General features: G+C 44.2%; 1 protein-coding gene and 1 long non-coding RNA gene across 3 annotated transcripts in view; one reads left to right on the forward strand and one right to left on the reverse strand.

The window, feature by feature from the left end:
• RNLS (renalase, FAD dependent amine oxidase) overlaps window positions 1-13,650 on the reverse strand; it is an 80,190-nt gene extending 66,540 nt beyond the window's left edge. Inside the window, exons 1-4 of one of the 2 annotated variants that reach the window (XM_075025468.1) lie at window positions 13,477-13,650; window positions 13,260-13,365; window positions 12,135-12,277; window positions 10,750-10,911 (exon numbers count right to left, since the gene is read on the reverse strand). In XM_075025468.1, coding sequence (XP_074881569.1) covers window positions 10,750-10,911; window positions 12,135-12,277; window positions 13,260-13,365; window positions 13,477-13,588 — 523 coding nt within the window. In that variant the 5' untranslated portion in view covers window positions 13,589-13,650. The remainder of the gene's footprint in view (window positions 1-10,749; window positions 10,912-12,134; window positions 12,278-13,259; window positions 13,366-13,476) is intronic. The other variant, XM_075025469.1, reaches the window with a different exon arrangement.
• A 427-nt stretch (window positions 13,651-14,077) lies between these two features.
• LOC142030607 (uncharacterized) lies at window positions 14,078-18,062 on the forward strand. The gene is made up of 3 exons (XR_012650226.1): window positions 14,078-14,311; window positions 16,072-16,129; window positions 17,044-18,062. It is a non-coding gene; the product is annotated as an uncharacterized LOC142030607 (long non-coding RNA).
• The last annotated feature ends 832 nt before the right edge of the window (window positions 18,063-18,894 follow it).

Below are 18,894 nucleotides of genomic sequence, written 5' to 3' on the forward strand. Positions count from 1 at the left end.
GCAATGCAGGTAAATCCAAAACACCACACAACTAAAATGTTAACAGGATATGATAATATTCTAGATGGAAATTACAGAAGAAAAAGGCCACTGTTCTCACCTTCTCTGACACATAAGCCACTGCCAGTCCTACCTGGTCCTTTCTATTGCTACACCCCCACAACCTAATTTCAGTTGGGTTGACACAGCTGTCTGCTGGCCATGCAGGGAAGAGGATTAAAGAACTGAGGCAGGTTTTAATCTGGTAAGGAACAGAGAACAGGCAGAAAGAGAGGAGACAGAGGAAACTTACCTGTATCCTAAGTTTCACAGTCAGCTCCAACTGACCCAACTGCAAATTTCTACATAGAGAGGGGGTTCACATCTCTCAGGTTTGCTCAGCTCTAGAGCCCACACAGCCACAGACTAAACCAGACCAACCTGCTGACACAAACACAAACCTCTTTAGTTGTGGGATTTTTCTCCCAGTGTTAGTTTTCAGCCACATCAGTGAGCTGACCCATTTGATACCTCTAAGGCTGACAATGTGCATTGCAACGCTTCTGCAAAATAAAAATCTCTACCATCTACATCAATCTCACCTGATGGCACAGGAAAAGGAACAGAACTTAGTTTCCACAAAAAGCGTCTGAGGGTAAGTTATTCCTGAGGGCTTTTTAATACAAGAGCATACCATACATTCTCAGAAGTTACGATGTCAAGTGTGAAAAGCTGACTGCAACCTCAATGCAAATTTTATGTTTGACTCAATGGAGCCAAAATCTTATTAAGTTTAAAATTAATATCTTTTTCCTGCTCTAATCCAGATGTGGACTGCAAAAATAACTTAAAAGTTTGCAGATGTATCCATGGGAGGTAAAGATAATCTTTATAAAGAATGGTCTCAATTACAGTGGTGTGAGTGGCCAGCGACTATTAAAAAAACCCTAGAAATCCATGAAAACCCATCCAGTCTAGAGGCACTGCCTAAGCTATGAGAACATACTAAAATGCACACAGCATTAAAAAAATGTGCTCCAGTGAAGACTTCTGCCTGCCTATTTGATTGCAGCACTAATTAAAGAAAAAAAAAAAATCCCAAAGCAAGCAATTAAATGTTAAGACTGCTTGCAAACCTGCACCAGACTTTTCAAAGGATTTCAGCTCCATAAAAGCCATAGTTTGAGTTGTAGATTTCACATCAAAACGAAGGCTATAAAGTCAAAGTCAGCCTGTAGTCACCTTCACACATTTCTCTCCCAAGTATGCTGAGCAGGTGTGGCAACAGGAAAGGAGGGAAAGCTTTATAAATGCGTTTCCCCCACCCGCCCCCCAAAAAAAAAAAAAAGAGCAAAGCTTAAAAAAAAAAAAATTTTACTCAAAGGAAGAAGTGAGATGTACATTATTATTGTTTCCCAGAATCAACCATCAAAGTCATTTTAGATTCAGGATCTAAAAATTCAAGTCTGATATAAATGCCTTAACTAGACTTACTGAAGAATAAGTTCTTAGTAGCACATCCAAGCTTCTTACAACACAGAAACCATCAGCTCGTTAAACACATGTCCCACGAGACACAAATAAAGAAGTTTCAGAATTGCTCAGTTCGGTCACATTTTTTGGCAGGGAACTCCCCCCCCTCTCCGCCCCCTTTAGGCTCATAGCAAAGAGCAGCTTTGGAAAGATTTCTCTATCTAAACACAATCCCTGGACAGTACCAAAGACGGTCTGCTGTTGGGAAAAACTGAGAGGTATCTGTGTTTATTGTTGAGATAAACAAATTTTAGAGCATTTATTTGTTCTGTTCCAAGTATGTCCTGTATTCAAATACCATCACCTTTATTATTTAGAAAAAAACCTAACGTGCATATACACATGAGCTTATGTTTAGCTGACCTGATATTCCTGCGGTCCCATTCTCTATTTTGAGATGCACTACTGGCATGACATAAAGAGGCTAAACAAGCATTAAATAAAGTTCTGTGATCAAGCCCCCTGGTATTGAAGCACTCTGCCAACCAGCATAGGCAGTAGGGACAGGAAGAGAAGCATGTCCAGGCTACAGTAATTACAGATAGCTAGATCAGGCTGAATTAAATGTGTCAACACACAAAACCACCACTGCCTTACATGTCAGAAGTAACTTTTTTTAAAACCAGTTTAGCTAAATCAGCACAATCTGCTGCCAGTTTAATGTGCAGGTGCTCTGAATCTCTCCTGGGACTACACAGGAAACCTAAGCTTAGAATTCAAACCACAGATTCATGAGCATTTCTTTGCTCATACGGTTCAATCACCTGCACAGGCCCTGTGCTGCTCTCCTACCCTTGCTGAAAGTGCATAATGTGCCAGCAAGTCTGCGGGCCACATGGTGAACTGAATATCACACCACTGATCCTGCTAAAAATAACTCCCCTGCCTTTTGGGGGGGCAAGGGGGGGGACGACACTGCGTTATTGTGGTCCCACAGACAGTTGTGCTGACTTGCTGGAGGTAGGGTAGAACAAGTAATAGAGACTGCTGGAAGAAATGTTTCTGCAACGTTACCAGGCACTAAAAAGAGATGCTGTGAGAGAGTGAGACCCCCTCTGGAGGGTTTCTGTTTAAGAGCTGTCATCCTGGTCTGGCCAAAGGATCTAATGCGAGTTCCCCTGGAGTGGGAAGCAGCTGCCCCACTCCCTCCAAGTCTGAAGACAAAAGGCAACATACTTTCCTCTTCCAGCACTGTATCTTGCTTTTTTTCTTCTGTTTTACTCTGAGATCCATCAAATCAAAGTTTCAGCTTTCTACCAAAGGCAGGCAGTGTTGCCTGACAACAATAAAATGCAAAGCAGCCCTTTATCTAATATATATTCTATTTCATTCTCCTTTTCAAACCTCTCATGCTCACACACATCGGCTTTAATCCTCACACTTCTCAGATGAACAGGGTCACTGGAACCAGTGTGGTAGCCTATTTGACTTTTAACAGGCTTTCAATGTGTTCAACTAATAACTGCAGAACAAGTCCATTAAAGAAACACCTAAGTCAAACACACCCTTAAGAATACACATGGCCTACTTTGATTTATTTTTTTTTCTTGATGTGCAATTCCAGTCCCAGTAGCCTTTTTTAAAAAAGTAATCCCTAAGAAGGGAGGCTGTACCTGAGCTGCAGAAGGCAGAGAACACGGAAGAGCTTTGCCTGCTTTAAAGGCTGACGTAGTGGTTTCAGCGGTAGCTGAACAGACAAGTGTGTGTGCTGCTCCTCCTTAGACCCTCCTCTGCTCCCAGATGCGTAGTCTCCTTTCTGCCTACTTTCTCATGCTTGTCAGACCATTCCACAAGCTAATCCAACTCCTTGACCAAGCGAAAACAACCCCATAGGAGGGTACAAAACGCTGCAGTGGAAGGTAAGAGGTGGAGCTGACACTAGCAGTAAGAGGTAGGGACAGGATGCCATTCACTGAATCACAGGTGAAATTCACAGTCAGAAGTGAAAGAGAGAACAGCTCATCTTAACTGTTAGGTTACAGCTAAGGGGAGCTGTATTTTGCCCTGCTGCATCATGCAAACAGCTCTCCCACGGGCAAGGACAGAGCATTTCACTACAGAGTAAGACACCCCGCGTTTCTGCTGCGGCACTGATAATCCAGACAATGGCCTCTAGCACTTCTATCAGAATGTATGGCCCAACTTTACTAACACATGTTCTTCTGCTATCACAACCTCACTGAGTACTAGGATGCTTCCATGACAAAGGAGTGACAGGTTTTTAAAGTACATTAATATCAACAGCTAGTCTCATGCAAAACTAGTAACTACTTGTACTTCCAGAAAGCACAAATATTTGCACGGTGTGACCTCAGCTTCTAAGGTCTGATAAGTAACTAACAAATCAGTGTACATGTTTACACAAGACATTTTAGATATGTTAGGTAATGAGAGCAAACTCAAAGCCTGGATAAGCCCTGCTAAGATTGCTTGGAACTGCAACTACAAAATTCAGAATTTATCATCATGCTATCCAAAACTAAACACATTCACTCAGCAAGAACTTGGGACTCATGAAAAATTATCAGAGTTGTGCTTTCCTAATTCACATTATAAAGCCTCCCTACGTAAATACAGTCATATTTTACTTGTATCTTCTCATGAGCTTGTATTATTTAAAACATGTGGGACATTCACACAGATGGAAAAAAAAAATAGGTCAGGCTTGAAACAAAAGCCAAGCCATTGCGTTTTATTAGCGGATTAAACATGCGGAACTGTAATTTTAAATTCCAAGTAAAGCAACCTAATGAAAACATTCTGAACACACAGATAAAAACTAATGCAAATTGTTGCAATCCTTAATTTCCATGTTGCCAAATGTCTTACTAAAAACAGAACTGATAAAAGAGTTTGTCAATCTGATTTAAAAATGCACAGAAAAGGACTATGTTGCTTAGAGATCATGTGGAATCTGGTATATAAATCTAGGATTTTTCTAACATCAGTAGCCAATGTAACAGTCCAGCATGTCTGAAATACTATTAGATGATGAACATTTGCAAAATCTAGTCCTTTCATTTGCAAAGTTCCTGCTTTTACGCAAATTTATTCCTTTTCTGACACAGAATTTACATTACAAAATTCAGAAACATCTATTCATTTTCCTATTACCTTCTGCATAGCCACAATATTTACTACCAAAATATGTAAAGCCCAAATACAAGTAAGTGCACTAAATTTAATTTAGTTATTCAAGCTGAATGTCCTAAACATCATTTGATTGCTGCCACCTATTGTTGTTACAAACATGTTGCAAGGAGCCAACCCTTTTCCCCTTGTGCCTCAAACCAATACTACTACTCAGCTACCTTAAAAGCTTAGAAAGTTACTAACTCTTCACATACCGTGTGTTATGTAAGGAAAGGAAAGCAGGGGGAAAATGAAGACACTGCAAAAAGACTTTTTTTCTTTTGATTAATTCTGGTTGGTAATTCCACTGTAACTTCAAGTAAACACAGGACACATACAATTTCTGGATGGAAATCAACCAAATCAAATCAGCAAAGAATAATTGCATCAGATACTAGGATCAAAAAGCCCTAAGAATGCCTGTTTCACAGACTACTAATTCAACAACTTTACTAGTTTATATCAAAGCTTATGACTTCCAGCAGCATTATTACTACTTCTGTCTCTGCTGTTGCTAAATATGCAACTGATAAGTCTATTTGGGCATGACAGCTGCAGAAGGAATGAATAAAGGTTGAAAATTAAGATGAATAAATCTAAAAAGATTGGCCACAGGCAAGCCACTTCCTTCCCTGCTCCCTTTGAATTGATAAATGCTGGCAAATTCAACAAACACAAACAAACCAAACAAAAGAATACAAGTAAACAGAACAAAATACTTTATATATGGAAATAGAGACATACACATGTGTGTGTATATATACATATATATTTTTTTATACATATAAATAAAGGTGTATATACACATTAACTTCTCCATTAATCTAAGTTTTGGCTTTACACTCAGAAGTAATTCTGGAACAGTCATTTCTCACACAGTCCATTTAAAATGATAATTCTAGGTTGCTAAAGGCCACTTAATTCTGCCTCCTCCTAAATGTATACAGCTTCACAATGACATCATGTTCTGGCTCATCTAAAAGGTTGAAGAACAGGAAAAAGACACAAACTAATAAATCAGCCTAACAAAAGCTTTAGTCTGCAGAGCTTTAAGTATTAAAATGGAAACTTTGCCACTGAACTTAAAATTTGGGAGGGTCATTATTTCAAAACCTTAATTCTGAGTATCATATAAATAAATGAAAATTATTTCAAAAGACTTGAGAGGCCAAAGAAGCCCTCGCTCAAGTAGGCTGTGATTTCCCCTGTCAGCAGTCTTCATTCTTATAGCCAAACACAAACCCAAGAACTAGTAAGTCAACTCATGAAGGTAAAATTTTGGTCTGTTTCAAATTGATAAGCCTCATCTCATTTGCTTTCTGCAACAGGATATTAAAGGTGTCCAAATAAAGATGTCCTAAAGACATCGAAATAAAGATACAAGTTAACATTTGCAAATCAAAGAGCAGATCAGCCACTGGACCCAAAGGCACCTACATTAAGCTAACTCGATTGCCAGGTGCTGGCCATTCACGTAGTCCGGTGCAGACACACACACCAGTTCTGCAATAAAAAGGAACTCGCACCACAGCCATGTGCGGGATGCTTTTGTTGAAGAACCAAACTACAAATCTAGAAGCCTAGATTTCAGGAGACATCTCTGAAAACATGGGCATAGGTGTCCAAACTGTTTTGTTATTAAAGAAACATACTGCATGTTTACAGCAATCATCTATGGGACCACTGCTTAAAAATACAATATTCAGACAGTTAAAGATTCTCAAGCAAGGGGAAAGTACAGATGTGACAGAGTCAATCACAAGGCTCAAAGAAGAAAATGGTGAATCCCTGCAAGGGGTGAATTACCACTTCTGGCTAGTCATTTGAACTCTCCAACTCAGGTTCTTTTACACACAAACATCAAACGCTAATTCCAATATTTGCTAATGGATCAAAGCATCACCTACTTCACACAGCTGTTCCTTTGCACCTTCACTTATTTTACAGCCTTTATCTATACACTAACGCTGACAATCCCTCATCAAAATCCTTTTAAAACTTCATTTGGCTTTGAACTGATAGATCCAATTATACCTAAGTGGCTAAAATAGAACCCGGCATGGGTCCACAGTTTGCAGTTCAATCTCCAGTGTGCAGCAAAACTGATGTGAAAAGGCATCTCAGAGAGCAACCTCAGATAGGAAAAGTGGAGGAAAATTATGGAGGATACGGAAGATCTTTAAATTAGCTGTCTCTGACTAAGGAGCTGTCAAAGTAGGGATGATACACTAAAGCAAAGGAGGGCATGCAGTAAAGGCTAGTTACAGTCAAAAACAGGGCTGGTGGGGAAATGGCCAAAGCTCGTTCCATTGATGCTGCTCATCACAAATCACAACAGTGACTGAGATTAATATTACCACAAGGCGCCAAGCCACATCTTTCATTTAGGTTCAATGTCTATCTTCTATGTAATAAAGGCCTTCAAGATCAGCAATTAAGGTAGCTGTACCCCTAAATCCTGCCCCCCCTCACTTCAAGTCCCTTGCTTGCAGTCTCAGAGTAGTTACATATGACCTTTGAGCTGGCCACAGAGGCTGCTGTTGCTAGAAGGAGAAAGCCCACCCCTTCCTCCAGCTCTGCACATCCCTCATTTCAGCTGCAGCATGAGCACAGCAGCAAAATTATTCCTCCCGCCCTGAGTCACAACAAGGGGGAAGTTTGCAACAAGGACCAGGAACCTCCCTTTCCAGGAGCAGCTGGAATTGCTAGTTTGTACACCAGGAATGTTCTCCATTAGAATCACCAAATTTTGTCTCTGGATTTGGAAGACCAGAGCATACAGATGACTGAAGTGCTTTGCAGCTAAGGAAGCAGCTTCAGCATATGTGCAGGCTAACACTGGTGACCAGGCAGTCACTCAACAAGTCAGATGAGCTTGCATAGCCAAGTGAAAACTAACATGTTCATTTGCACCATCAGAGTCAGTTTTGGGTCAAAACAGGGAGCAGATCTGACTCCCAGTGTGGTACCCACTCACAAGGGCTGACAGAGGGGGCAAAAGCAGGACAGTGTCAGTGTGGAAGGGAATGGATGACTATTCCCTTCAGCAGCTGTCCGCAGCTAATTACCTTAAGCTTAACATGAAATTACATCTTAAATCCTAAGAGGTGGATCCAGGAAACCCCCATTCTCTGTCTGCAAAACTCAGCTCTTTTACATGCAATCAATATAAGGTTGAGATTTAGAGATACAGTGACGTACCCTAACTCTCTCTGTAAGTCAAAAAGGATCTGAAATCTACACCCTGTTCAGGCTCTGAAACACCTTCCTTACATTCTCCTCACCAATTTTCCTCTCACTTCTTAACCTAAGGAAACAGTAGTAAAGAAGCCAACAGCTCCAATGGTAAGGAACTCCAGGGTATGAGGAGTCAGCCCTGTTGAGAGAGACAAAGAATTAACAATTGGCTAGAAATCTAGAAGCCAGTCTCACATGGGATACAAGCTGAGAGGGGAAGAAAAATGGGGAGGAGAAGCCGAAACTTGCTGGGTTCCCTCAGGTAAAAGTTAATCCTGCAGTTCTACAGAAGATTAAGAAAAGGATGTTATGGAAAGCATCTGACAGTTCTGGCACTCCAAGAGCAAGTGAAATGAACCGTTCACCTTAAGTACATCTTCTGAAGGGGACCTGCCCACTTTTTGGACATGAAAGGATTTAATTACCCCAAGAAAAACAATTTGCAAAGACATCAACTCTGATTGAGGATACAGACTACAGGAACCTCGGGAAGACTCTGAGAAAACAGCACTACACACTACCTCTACCTTTCTTCTGTCCCCAGGACACTCACTATCGACCACCATTAGAAAGGACAGGATGGGCCAGGCCTACCCCCACAGTCATTTACCCCAGTAATGACACCACTGAGCAATCAAACAGACACCTCATTATGCCTGTCCCCACGTGCTTGTGCTGTTTGGGCTGTTAAGGCTTTGTATCTGCTGTGAGCTGAGCTAACAGAACTGAAGTAGCTTGACAGTCAGCCATGACTGCAAACATCTCCCAGCAATATTCCATGTTATGTTGTCATAAGCCTAACAAAAAACTGAGATGATGTCTCTCCTTGCAGACAGGGGAACAGCCCAACCCACTGTAGTTGTTATACATCATATTTCTCTTACTTTCTAATGCTTGCAAAGCCATGCTTCAGTTAGTGACCAGTCACTGTTTTTAACATTAGTTTATCACATCTTTATATAGCAGAACAGTACACGTGTGGCTATTAAAAGGAAAATACGTAATTCTGAAAAGGATGTCTATACGTTTACCCTGCCCACATGATTCAGAGTATGAAGTGAAAGAGCACACTCACTAACCAAGAAAATTCAGTGGGGATACCATTACTTTCCATGATAAAGGGACAGGGGAAATGAGAGAGCTTGAAAACAACGAATAGCAGAGAAGTCCTGTTCTAACAGGATATTTATCTCTTTAGGCACAAAGCTTAAAATAAGAGGTTGTAATGAAAATACTCCTCTACCATGACCAGACATCAATCTTCCCTTTGCTACCCTAAGACACTGTGCTATAGTTCAACATCCTGCTGCCAACTATCCTTCCACCTGCCCCTCATCCTCTTCTTTTCCCTCATACAGGTCCTGGTTACTATGAAGCAACTTCAAACAGACCCTAGCAGCCCAGCCCACTCTGACCACCTCCATCTATTGCTCTGATATCTTTTAACAGACAGCTTCCAAATCACACTCACATGAACACACACATTAAAATCCAAGATACAGCAGAGCACAAGGAGCCAAGTGTTAAAGTCAGCTCTTCATCCTTCAAGCACTGGTGGTTTTTGTACAAACCAGAGAGCAGAAAACCCACAAAATTTTAAAGTGTCTACTTCAGGAGCTGGCAGCAGAGAGGCAACAAGCCCTGTCCGACCAGAAATTACTCGAGCCACGCGGATGCCCTTGCACTGCTGCCAGCATGCTGCATTCAAAGAGAGGTTATTAGCCAGATGCAGCATGTCTTTGGTACAACACTGCAGCTGAGGTGATAAATCCACAGCCCAGCGCAATTCAAGTGGCTCTGCCAGGGTCAGCACAGGCCTGGCTGGATTTCCTGGCTTCTGCTCAGCATCAGCCCTCAGAGCCATCCCCTGTAGAGTTGCATGAAAATCTCTGCTCCGTAAATCCTCACAGTGGCTGTTCCGCAAGGATCAAGTCTCATGGCAAATACACCAAATCTGCTCACAGGCTTGGCAGCACCTCAGCTAACCAGCCCTCCCAGAAACAATGCTGCTGGGAGCCCACTGTGGACAAACGCTGGCTGTGCACAGAGCTTGCATGGGTGAGCAGGATTCATCAGTCTGACTTCAGAGAGAAGCTGGCCCTGGAAGCTTCACACCTGAGACAATGCACCTAAGCTAGTAAACTTGTCCAGAGCTGATCTTACACTTTCACAGCACTGAGCTGCTCTTTCCAAGCCTCCATGGTACTGTTAACACATTCACCCCAATAAATCACCAAAGGATAATTGAGATTTACTCATGTTTGGGGAATACAACCCCCAGGGGGCAGCCAGAAACATCAAACAAGCTGGAGAGTCTGAGAGACTTTCATCTTATAAGCTAGAGACAAAGAGTTCTTATCTGGACTTTTTCCTCCCCTGCATTTCATACGATTTGAGGCTCACTGAAATGTCCTAGGGATTCTCCCCACAGCACAGTTGTTATTCAAGTCATACTCTCTGGGTCATCCCTACTGCAGACATACCAAGGGCAGCACTGAAAATCAGTATGATGTGTCAACAAAGAGATAGCAACAAGGAAACCACCATGCGGGGACCAGCTGAGGCTCTTGTCCCATTCAATAACTATTTTCGAGTCACAGAAAGACAAGTCCTGTTTTAGAAGTCAGCAAAAAATTAAAGATCAGATTAAAAATTGACTCATCTATTTAGATATTTCTGCTATCAAGGTATTACTGCTCATGCACCACACATACAGCCTCGAAACTACCTACCTCCTATCATTTTCAGATTCACCCTATTCTGGTGGAAATTAACAGACAGCTCAGATAGTTGAGTGTTTCTTTGCTATACAAGATGCTCAATTGCCATTTTAGGCTAGATACCTGCAATTCTGAGGTATGAACTTACTGTTTACAATGTCACCTTGCAGCTGAAGAATTTGTGGAACAGGCATTGTGAGAACAACTACATCAAACTGTTCCGGCGGTCCCATTTTCCTGGAGACTTCCCATTTCCCATCACGGAGAGAGATGCAAGTTACATGCTGTTCATAGAAGACATCTGCACCTGCTTGGAAAAAGAAGTTAATACATGCAAGTGAATTCCACAGAAAAAATGCAGAGTAGTTTCCCTTAGTAACTGGATGACTTGCAACCAGCAAAGCACACAGACAGTCTTAGGGCAAAGCTTCACAAATTAGGTCAAATCAATTTAACAGCCAGCATATGACATTAAAAGAAGGGATCCTCATCAGCTGAAAAGATCCCACCACTCCCATGTGCTAGGGCTGGTATTCATCTCACTCCTCTCTGACATGATTCAGCTCAGTAAACAGATGCAAAACTACCAGCTGCTCTCTTTGTCAGGTTAGTTGACTGTGGCTTTAGTGAGCTGAACCAATTCAGAGTGAAATCCGATGAGAACAGGAGGCAGCATAGGGTAAGCAATCAAATCACACCCCCAGGAACTGAAAAAGAGAGCATTGCCCCTGTTAACATCTCTCATATATCAAAAGACAGGAATGTAGTTAATTATTTGCAAGATTAGGGTCTAAAAAAAAAGCTAATTAAAAAAAAAAAAAGACAAAACCAATCACATGAAAGGAGCAAAGCTTGACTGCTCATAAAGCTAACATTTTTCAAACCAGAGTTAAATTAGTCACTAAACTGTACAAGTGGTTCTGCCACATTACACCTAATGCAGTAGTTACACAGTTCAGGCTAGCACATGATCTTCTCCTTCAGTCTCTTCTAAAACACTTTCAACACAGTAGGCTCACATATTGCATAAGCACTCATTTCTTCGAAACACAGGATGTAGCTCACCACTGCGTTCCCAGTTGCTCGGTTAAACAGCACAGTTAACTTAAATACACACTTGTGAAAAAACACCCAAACACTCACTTCATTCAAGTTGCAACTCAAACCTCTTCTCAACCATGATCTCACTCCCACTAAATTATCTCTGTCCTAATTGTGTTAGGTCCAACTTTCATATGCTAAAGCCAACAGCATAAATATAAGCTTGGACCCTGATCCTACAGATGTTATATTTTATACAGATTCCTATATGCCAGCAGTGCAGCTAAAGTCAGTGAAGCGCTTGCAGGACTTGGAAATTTATAGAGCTCGCAGACATGTTTATCCATCTAAGCAGCTTCAAGACATACATAAACAAACAAGGAACTTGAACATTCTCATTGGAGATTTAAATTTGAAAGACAGTTGAAGAATGCTATCAAAAACACAATCATTAAAACTTTTCATTTCATACAAAGGCATCTAAAAAATTACCTGACTGTTTCAAGTAATACTTGACAACGGAGGACATGCCCTGGGGTGCCACATAATTGCATGAGCCTTCTTTCACTACCATTCCTTCAATGGGTGCAGTCAACGGTTTCAAGATACCATGAGACAGAAGTTCCTCATAGAAGCTTAAAAGGAACAAATGACACAGAGATGAAAATACATTGCATGAAAACCAACAGCAGCTGTTATTATTTTTCACAATTAAAATTAAGACCGGCCTAACTCTCGAATTTAGAGAACAGTTTTTAACAACCTCATACAACCCGTGTTTCAAGCCAGGCTATGCCCAGCCAGGAACCACAGCTACCAAATGACAAACTACCTTGCTGTTTTATTGGGGGCTGGCCTTTTACATGAGACCAAGGCTACCTACCATGCCCGTAACAGGAACCGTTAGCAGTTTGACCTGAAGGTTTCAGGACTAACTGTGGCAGGAACATACATGACAGTTACTTAAAGCTCTGAATATCAGTACAAACAGCATTACCATCACGCAGTGCAGGAAAGTTCCAGCAACTGGATGCAGATGCCTGAAACACACCTGCCTGTTCCCTGATTTCCACATAAATTCCGCATTTTTACATCGCTGTTACACCACCATCCCCTTCCCCAGACGACAGCAAACCACCCTGTGTACCCAGCAGGCCCCACCAACGCGACCCACCCCTGTCCCCGCAGTCAGCCACCGCGACTCTTCAGGGCACAGGCGCCACATCCCCCCACAGACAAGCCACCTCACGCTTTTTCTTTCATACCTAGCTTTCCTGGTACCCGCATAGCGTTTAGGCGACTCTGAGGCCTGTTAGCTCTTGAAAGAAGAGGTCTCTCTGGATTTAAGCAGCAGGGACGCACCTGCCCGCGTTTCCTACCGTGGGCTGATTCGCACCACGGGTGACAAGCGTCGAGCCGCGACGCCTGTGAGCAGGGCAGGGCAGGGCAGGGCAGGGCAGGCCGCTCGGCCACCGAACCCGCCCCGACCCCGCGGACCGCCACCGGCCCGGCCGCCCCTCACCCAGGCCGCGGCGACGGCGTCCTCCCCCTCCCCGCGGCACCTCCCCTCAGGCCGCCGCGCGTGGGGCGGGGCGGGGCTGGCGGGGCGGGGCTTACCTGCGGCGCGGCTCCGCGCCCTCCGTCTCGAGGGTGATGTACTGCGCGCCCAGGTCGGCGGTGCAGGCGGCGTCCCGCGCGCTGCGGCTCGTGCTCATACGGCCCCCTGCGCGACAGACCGGTCAGACACCCGCGCGCCGCCGCCGCCGCCGCCGCCCCCCCCCGCGCCGCGCCGCGCCGCCTCCCGCCCCGCCCCGCCCCGCGCGCCCGAGCCCACCTGCGCCGCGCGCCTTGTCCCAGACGACGACGCGTCCCAGCGGCGCCCCCCGCAGCAGCGCCGCGCAGGCGCTGCCCGTCAGCCCCGCGCCCACCACCAGCACCCGCGCCATCGCCCGCCCTGCCCCGCCCGGGGGGCGGGCACTCCCCCTCCGGAGGGGCGGTGTCCAGCCACGCCCCCCGGGCGGTGCGGAGACGCGGGGCGGGCGTGCAGCCGCGCCTACACCCAGGCGGGCGGGCGCGCGCACTGCCCCTGCACGCCCCTGCGCGCTCACGCGCACCCCCTGCACGCGCACCCCGCGCGCGCACCGACCCGTGCGCACGCACGCATGCGCACACACGCGCGCGCACGCGCTCCCCCTGCACGGGCACCCCGGGGGGTGCTGCCCCTTGGCTCTCCTCCTCCTCCTCCCCCTCCTCCTCCTCCTCCCCCTCCCCCTCCCCCCCAAATTGCAGGAGGCTCCCAGTGTCCCCTGGCTCCTCTGTCAGCCCCAGCCCCGAGGGATGCGAGTGCCGGAGGGCTGGAGAGCGGGAAGCTGAGGTGGACGTGGGCACAGCACCACGGGAACCACCGGGCAGGAAGGCCGGCGTGGAGTGTCGGCCTGCGGTTTGCCATTTGAGAGGAGGTGTTTCGCGCCAAAGAGTTCTTCCACACGCTGCCTTGGGTGAGCTGGTCCTTTCCAAATGTTGTGCCCGCTTGGAGACCTGCAAGAGCGTCTTGTCTATGCTCTTCGGATTGAACTGGAAGAACGTCAATATGGCGTGTAGGAATAAATCCGCAGAGGGCCCTGCGTGTCCTTCTGAAGGACAAAGCCTTGGCTACCCTGTTGTGTCAGGTAAAACCCATTGTGCAGTGCGCTCGTTTCCTTTCAGGACCAAGTAGATGCATAGGCAGCACGCTGCCCAGCGGGGACCTCAGTACAAAACATAATCCACTGGTTGCGGGTAAACCTTCCCGGCTACTTCCCTCTGCAAAACAGAGTACGGAGTATTTTAATGGTCCTTTGTGGTCAGTCTCTTGTGTTGGCTGCTGCAACCCATCAGTGGTATCTTCATTGGTTTTGTCTTCACTCCTTCATAATATGCTCGGCAGCTTCTTGAGCTGCCTGCACATCATCAAGTAGAGTGGCCCCAAAGGAGTGGGTCTGCAAAGAGGAACATTTGTTGCTGAGGACCCTCCATCCACAGCAGGCACATTTCAGGGGTCTCATTGCAGACTAGGGCCAGTCTCGCCCTGCAGCCCGAGTGCCGTTAGCTGTCAAGCTGCAGCAGAGATTCTCCTGGACAGCACCCAATGAAGCTCATTACCAGTTAAGCTGATTATTTCTCCTTCTTCCCATTGTGGGCATGGGGAACAATCACTACCAGAGCCCCTCTGACACTGAAATTGTGCTGTGCTGTCCTCATTCTCTCTTCCCTAGGCTAAATGTACGTTTCTTTGTAGATCATGGATTCAAATCCATGTAGTGGTAGGACAAGGAGTAACAGTTTTAAACTAGAAGAGGGTAGATTCAGGCTCGATATAAGGAAGAAATTTTTTACAATGAGGGCAGTGAAACACTGGCACAGGCTGCCCAGAGAGGTGGTAGATGCCCCATCCCTGGAAACATTCAAAGTCAGGTTGGATGGGGCTCTGAGCAACCCGATCTAGTTGAAGATGTCCCTGATCATTGCAGGGGGGTTGGACTACATGAGCTTTAAAGGCCTCTTTCAGCCCAAACTATTCTATGATTCTCTGAAATAGCCTCTTCTTGATCTGTCCTGGATCCTCACCTGTTCATGCATCTTCTCTGGAGTGTGTGTCACAGGCTGTATGCAGAGCACATCTTCTTCCTAGTGTGGCACTCCTGCTCAGAGACCCCAGAACAACTTTCTTGGTTTTGTAGCAAGAACACTCACTCCATTTTCTGAAGTGCTGTTGCTCAGCAGTGTTAGTCCTCTTACTGTATATGTCCACCGGTTTTTCTTTTCTATTTATAATTTTTTATAAGATTCTTTACTGGACTTCAGGTTATCTGGTGAGTGACAAAGGGCAAAACTAGGGGCAATGAGCACAAATTACAGCCCAGGGTGATCAGGTTGGAGATGGGCAATCCTTCTTCCCCCAGAGTGTGGAGCAGCTCTGGGACAGGTCCCCAGGGAGTTTGGGGGGGGTCTCCATCCTGGGGGAGGGTTCAGGTCCTGGTGGGTCCAAGCCATGGCCACCCTGACCTTGTATTGCTGATAGTCCTGCTTCAGTTAGACTAGAGATATTCAGAGGCTCCTTCCAACCAACACATCTTTTATTGTATAATGTCCGGCCAATTCTTCAGTCTACAAGGAATATTTTGAGTTCTAATCCCATTTTCTAGAACATTTTCATTTCCTCCCATCCTGGTGTTATCCACAAACCATACAAACATAATCTCTGTTCGTTTATCCAAATTAATGACAATTATTAGTTATACTGGGACTATGGCAGATCTGTGAGATACAGTTGAAAAATCTTACCAGTTCAATGATGAAAGCCAACTCTTGAGTTTCCTCTTTTAAACTGATTGCACTCCCACAGAACTATGATTTGATTTAGACCATTTTGTTTCTGAATTTGCTGCAGGGAGTTCAAAGTGGTGCACTGAGAGCTTATGATGTATAAGAGTCTTCGCTATAGACAGGTAAGCTCCTAATGGCCATGGTTGTGGTATCCCCTTTCACTTACATGTTCTGTTCCCATTCATGCTTGCTTGCATTAGTCTGGTGTGATTCCTTTGAATTGATTGTCCTCTCTTCACAAATCGGGCACGCAAGTAGCAAGTCAGCAGGACCTCCACTTAGAACAACAGTATTTTCTATTCTAAACTCTATTTTACAAATACTTTCTAAATGGGATAAAGTATTAGAGGCTTTCCATTTATCCAGTGTTTTTGTTAGAGTCCATAATCTGACCTAGAAAAGCAAAAATAATGGCTGCGTGACCAGTTACTATCTGAAACTTATAAAACTGAAGTCTCCGTGCTGGTTGTAAATTGTCTAGCCATGATGGAAAGAAAGGTGCTAAGCCCTTCTGCCACCCAGACCTAACATCGCAAGCTGAATGGTGAGCAGTTAACTTTACATCCCTTGGGAGCTTGGGCAATTCTTGTTCTATGGCAAAAAGAGTACCAGAGACATAGAAAAAAGCTTCTTTCTTCCTTAAGCAAGAAAAATCAAATTGTGCGGAAAGCGGCATGCTTTTTACTGGAATAATTAGACTGCAGGTAAGGAGATATGATGCTGACAAATCACCTCATGGCAAGTCCTCATGGTGTTGAGCTCAAGCAACCCTCCAGATGTGTCTTATTTTCAAGAACTTACTTCCAAACACTTTCATGCTGTTACGAAGCTGAAGGAAAGGCTAGTGCTTGCATGAAGTGTAACCACAAACCACACAGCGTTTTTTAATAAAACTTCTTTCTAGAAGAAAACCTTTCCAGGTTTGGGGTTTTTTTCTTAATTCCCAAAGAATAGCACTTGCTCTCACATGACATGTATTTTATTGCATTGCAGCAATGGCTCTTCTTTGTAAACCCCTGGTTTTCCATCCCTTCAGATCAGTCTGCCGCTCTACAGCATGAAGGACATGAAAGTGCTGATGGCCATCTGGAGTGGTGGAGTGGACTGCCTGGCTGATCCCTGGGACATTGCCCTCCTGCTCACCCAGGTCCACTACAAGATGATTCCCCAGTGGAACCAACCTGGATTTCCTACCAGGGCTCAATGCAACCGAGGTTTTGTACCAAGAAATTGTCAACATGATGAATAAGCATCTGTAAAGCTGCTGTTTTGATTTGATACGTTTTTTTTATTTTGATATGGTGGTTTTTTTAATGTTATGTAAGATTAATGCTATCTTTAAAGGATTTTGAAATTTGTCATCTGAATGTAGTTGATTAAAATGTTCTGCTTTTAACTAGAGCATAGGTGGGGTGGGGAGAGGAGTCTTTATGCTATTCCTGACTGGCACTTCATTTCCTTTCTTTTTCCTTTTTTCCTCCTTTCTTTTAATCTTTTTTTTCTGGTTTGGGTTGTGGGTTTTTTTCCCTCTTTTTTCTTATATCAGCTATGTTTATTTGCGAAGTACAGGAAACATAGATGAGGAAACTGGGGTTTCAGACATTTTGTTTAGACTAATATCATAGTGATCTGTTCTCTGAGACACAATGGATCCTGTGTAACCTTTCCCATGTGGTCAGCTTTAAAGTGCCTGCAATTCCTCTGAGACCTGGGGGTCTGGATGCCCTTGTAACTTGTTGATTCCTAGCTTCATCAGGGACACAAAATTCACTGTTGCTGTCTCAGAGCTGGCACTGTTACTCATGGCCATTTAAAACTACCAATGTGGATCAGAAAGAGATCTAACAGGTCTGTGGTGAAAAACCACAGCAGAAATACATCTCCTTAGGGGAAATACAGTACTAGTGGTTTTGAAATTCAATAAAAGTTGAAATTAATCACATTTTTAATGCATCTTTTTTCTTTCAACAACTGAGACCCCAAAAAGGAAGAATTGAGAAAGAAATAAATCCTGAAAAGCAATTACAAGAAAGACAGTCTAGCATGTGAGTCTGATACGCAATGTGCAAAATCCAAATAAAAAAGGGGCTTAGGGGATGTACGAACTGCCTACGTCTTAGGGTTTAGCTGAGATGTTTTGGTAATACGATTGAGTCATTCATTTTGTGTTGCATATTTTCTGAATAAAGTGCTTTCTTCAAATCCAGTATTTATACACGTGACCAAGCAGTGCTGCAATCATCCCTGGTAGTGCATCATTTATGCAGCAGACCAGGTATGCAGGTAGCTGCCAACCACAGAGGGTTCAGTCTACGTTTGGCTGAATATTATTATCAATACCAGTACTTTGCAAAGAAATAAGATGAAGCCTGGCTACTTTAAGACTTCTACATATTTGTGTCTTTACAGGTTAGAGACAAATTGTGTTACATCTTGCCAGGTTCTGAGCACTTGCTCTGAACAAAACTACAGCAGCATTTCTTTGCATGGGCAAACATATGAGAACATGTTTCTTCATCCCAGGCTTCCTACATACAAGGAAAATAGAGGCTGAACCATTATACCTGAGTTCACATGAAAAAAAATATACAGATCCTCTCTAAAACCCAACTCTGTGCACTGACCTTTAGTTAGAAACAGAAGAAGAGTTGGCTTGAATTTCAATGTTAAACATGGGGATAACTATTTTTCCTGGTTTTAGCAATATTTTAGACTAACCACGGCATGTGGACCAAAGGAAAACAGGTCACAGAGTTATTCCTTGTCTTAAACAGGCCCATCTGCTTTCTGCCATGAGAAAGAAGCCTGCTCATCCCATGCAGCACCAGAATGCTCTCTAGCTGCTGGTAGCACGTTGACTAGCTGTTGTTTAAAAATAGCTATTTTT

Source organism: Buteo buteo, chromosome 4 (assembly GCF_964188355.1).
Source record: "Buteo buteo chromosome 4, bButBut1.hap1.1, whole genome shotgun sequence".
NCBI classification, from domain to species: domain Eukaryota; kingdom Metazoa; phylum Chordata; class Aves; order Accipitriformes; family Accipitridae; genus Buteo; species Buteo buteo.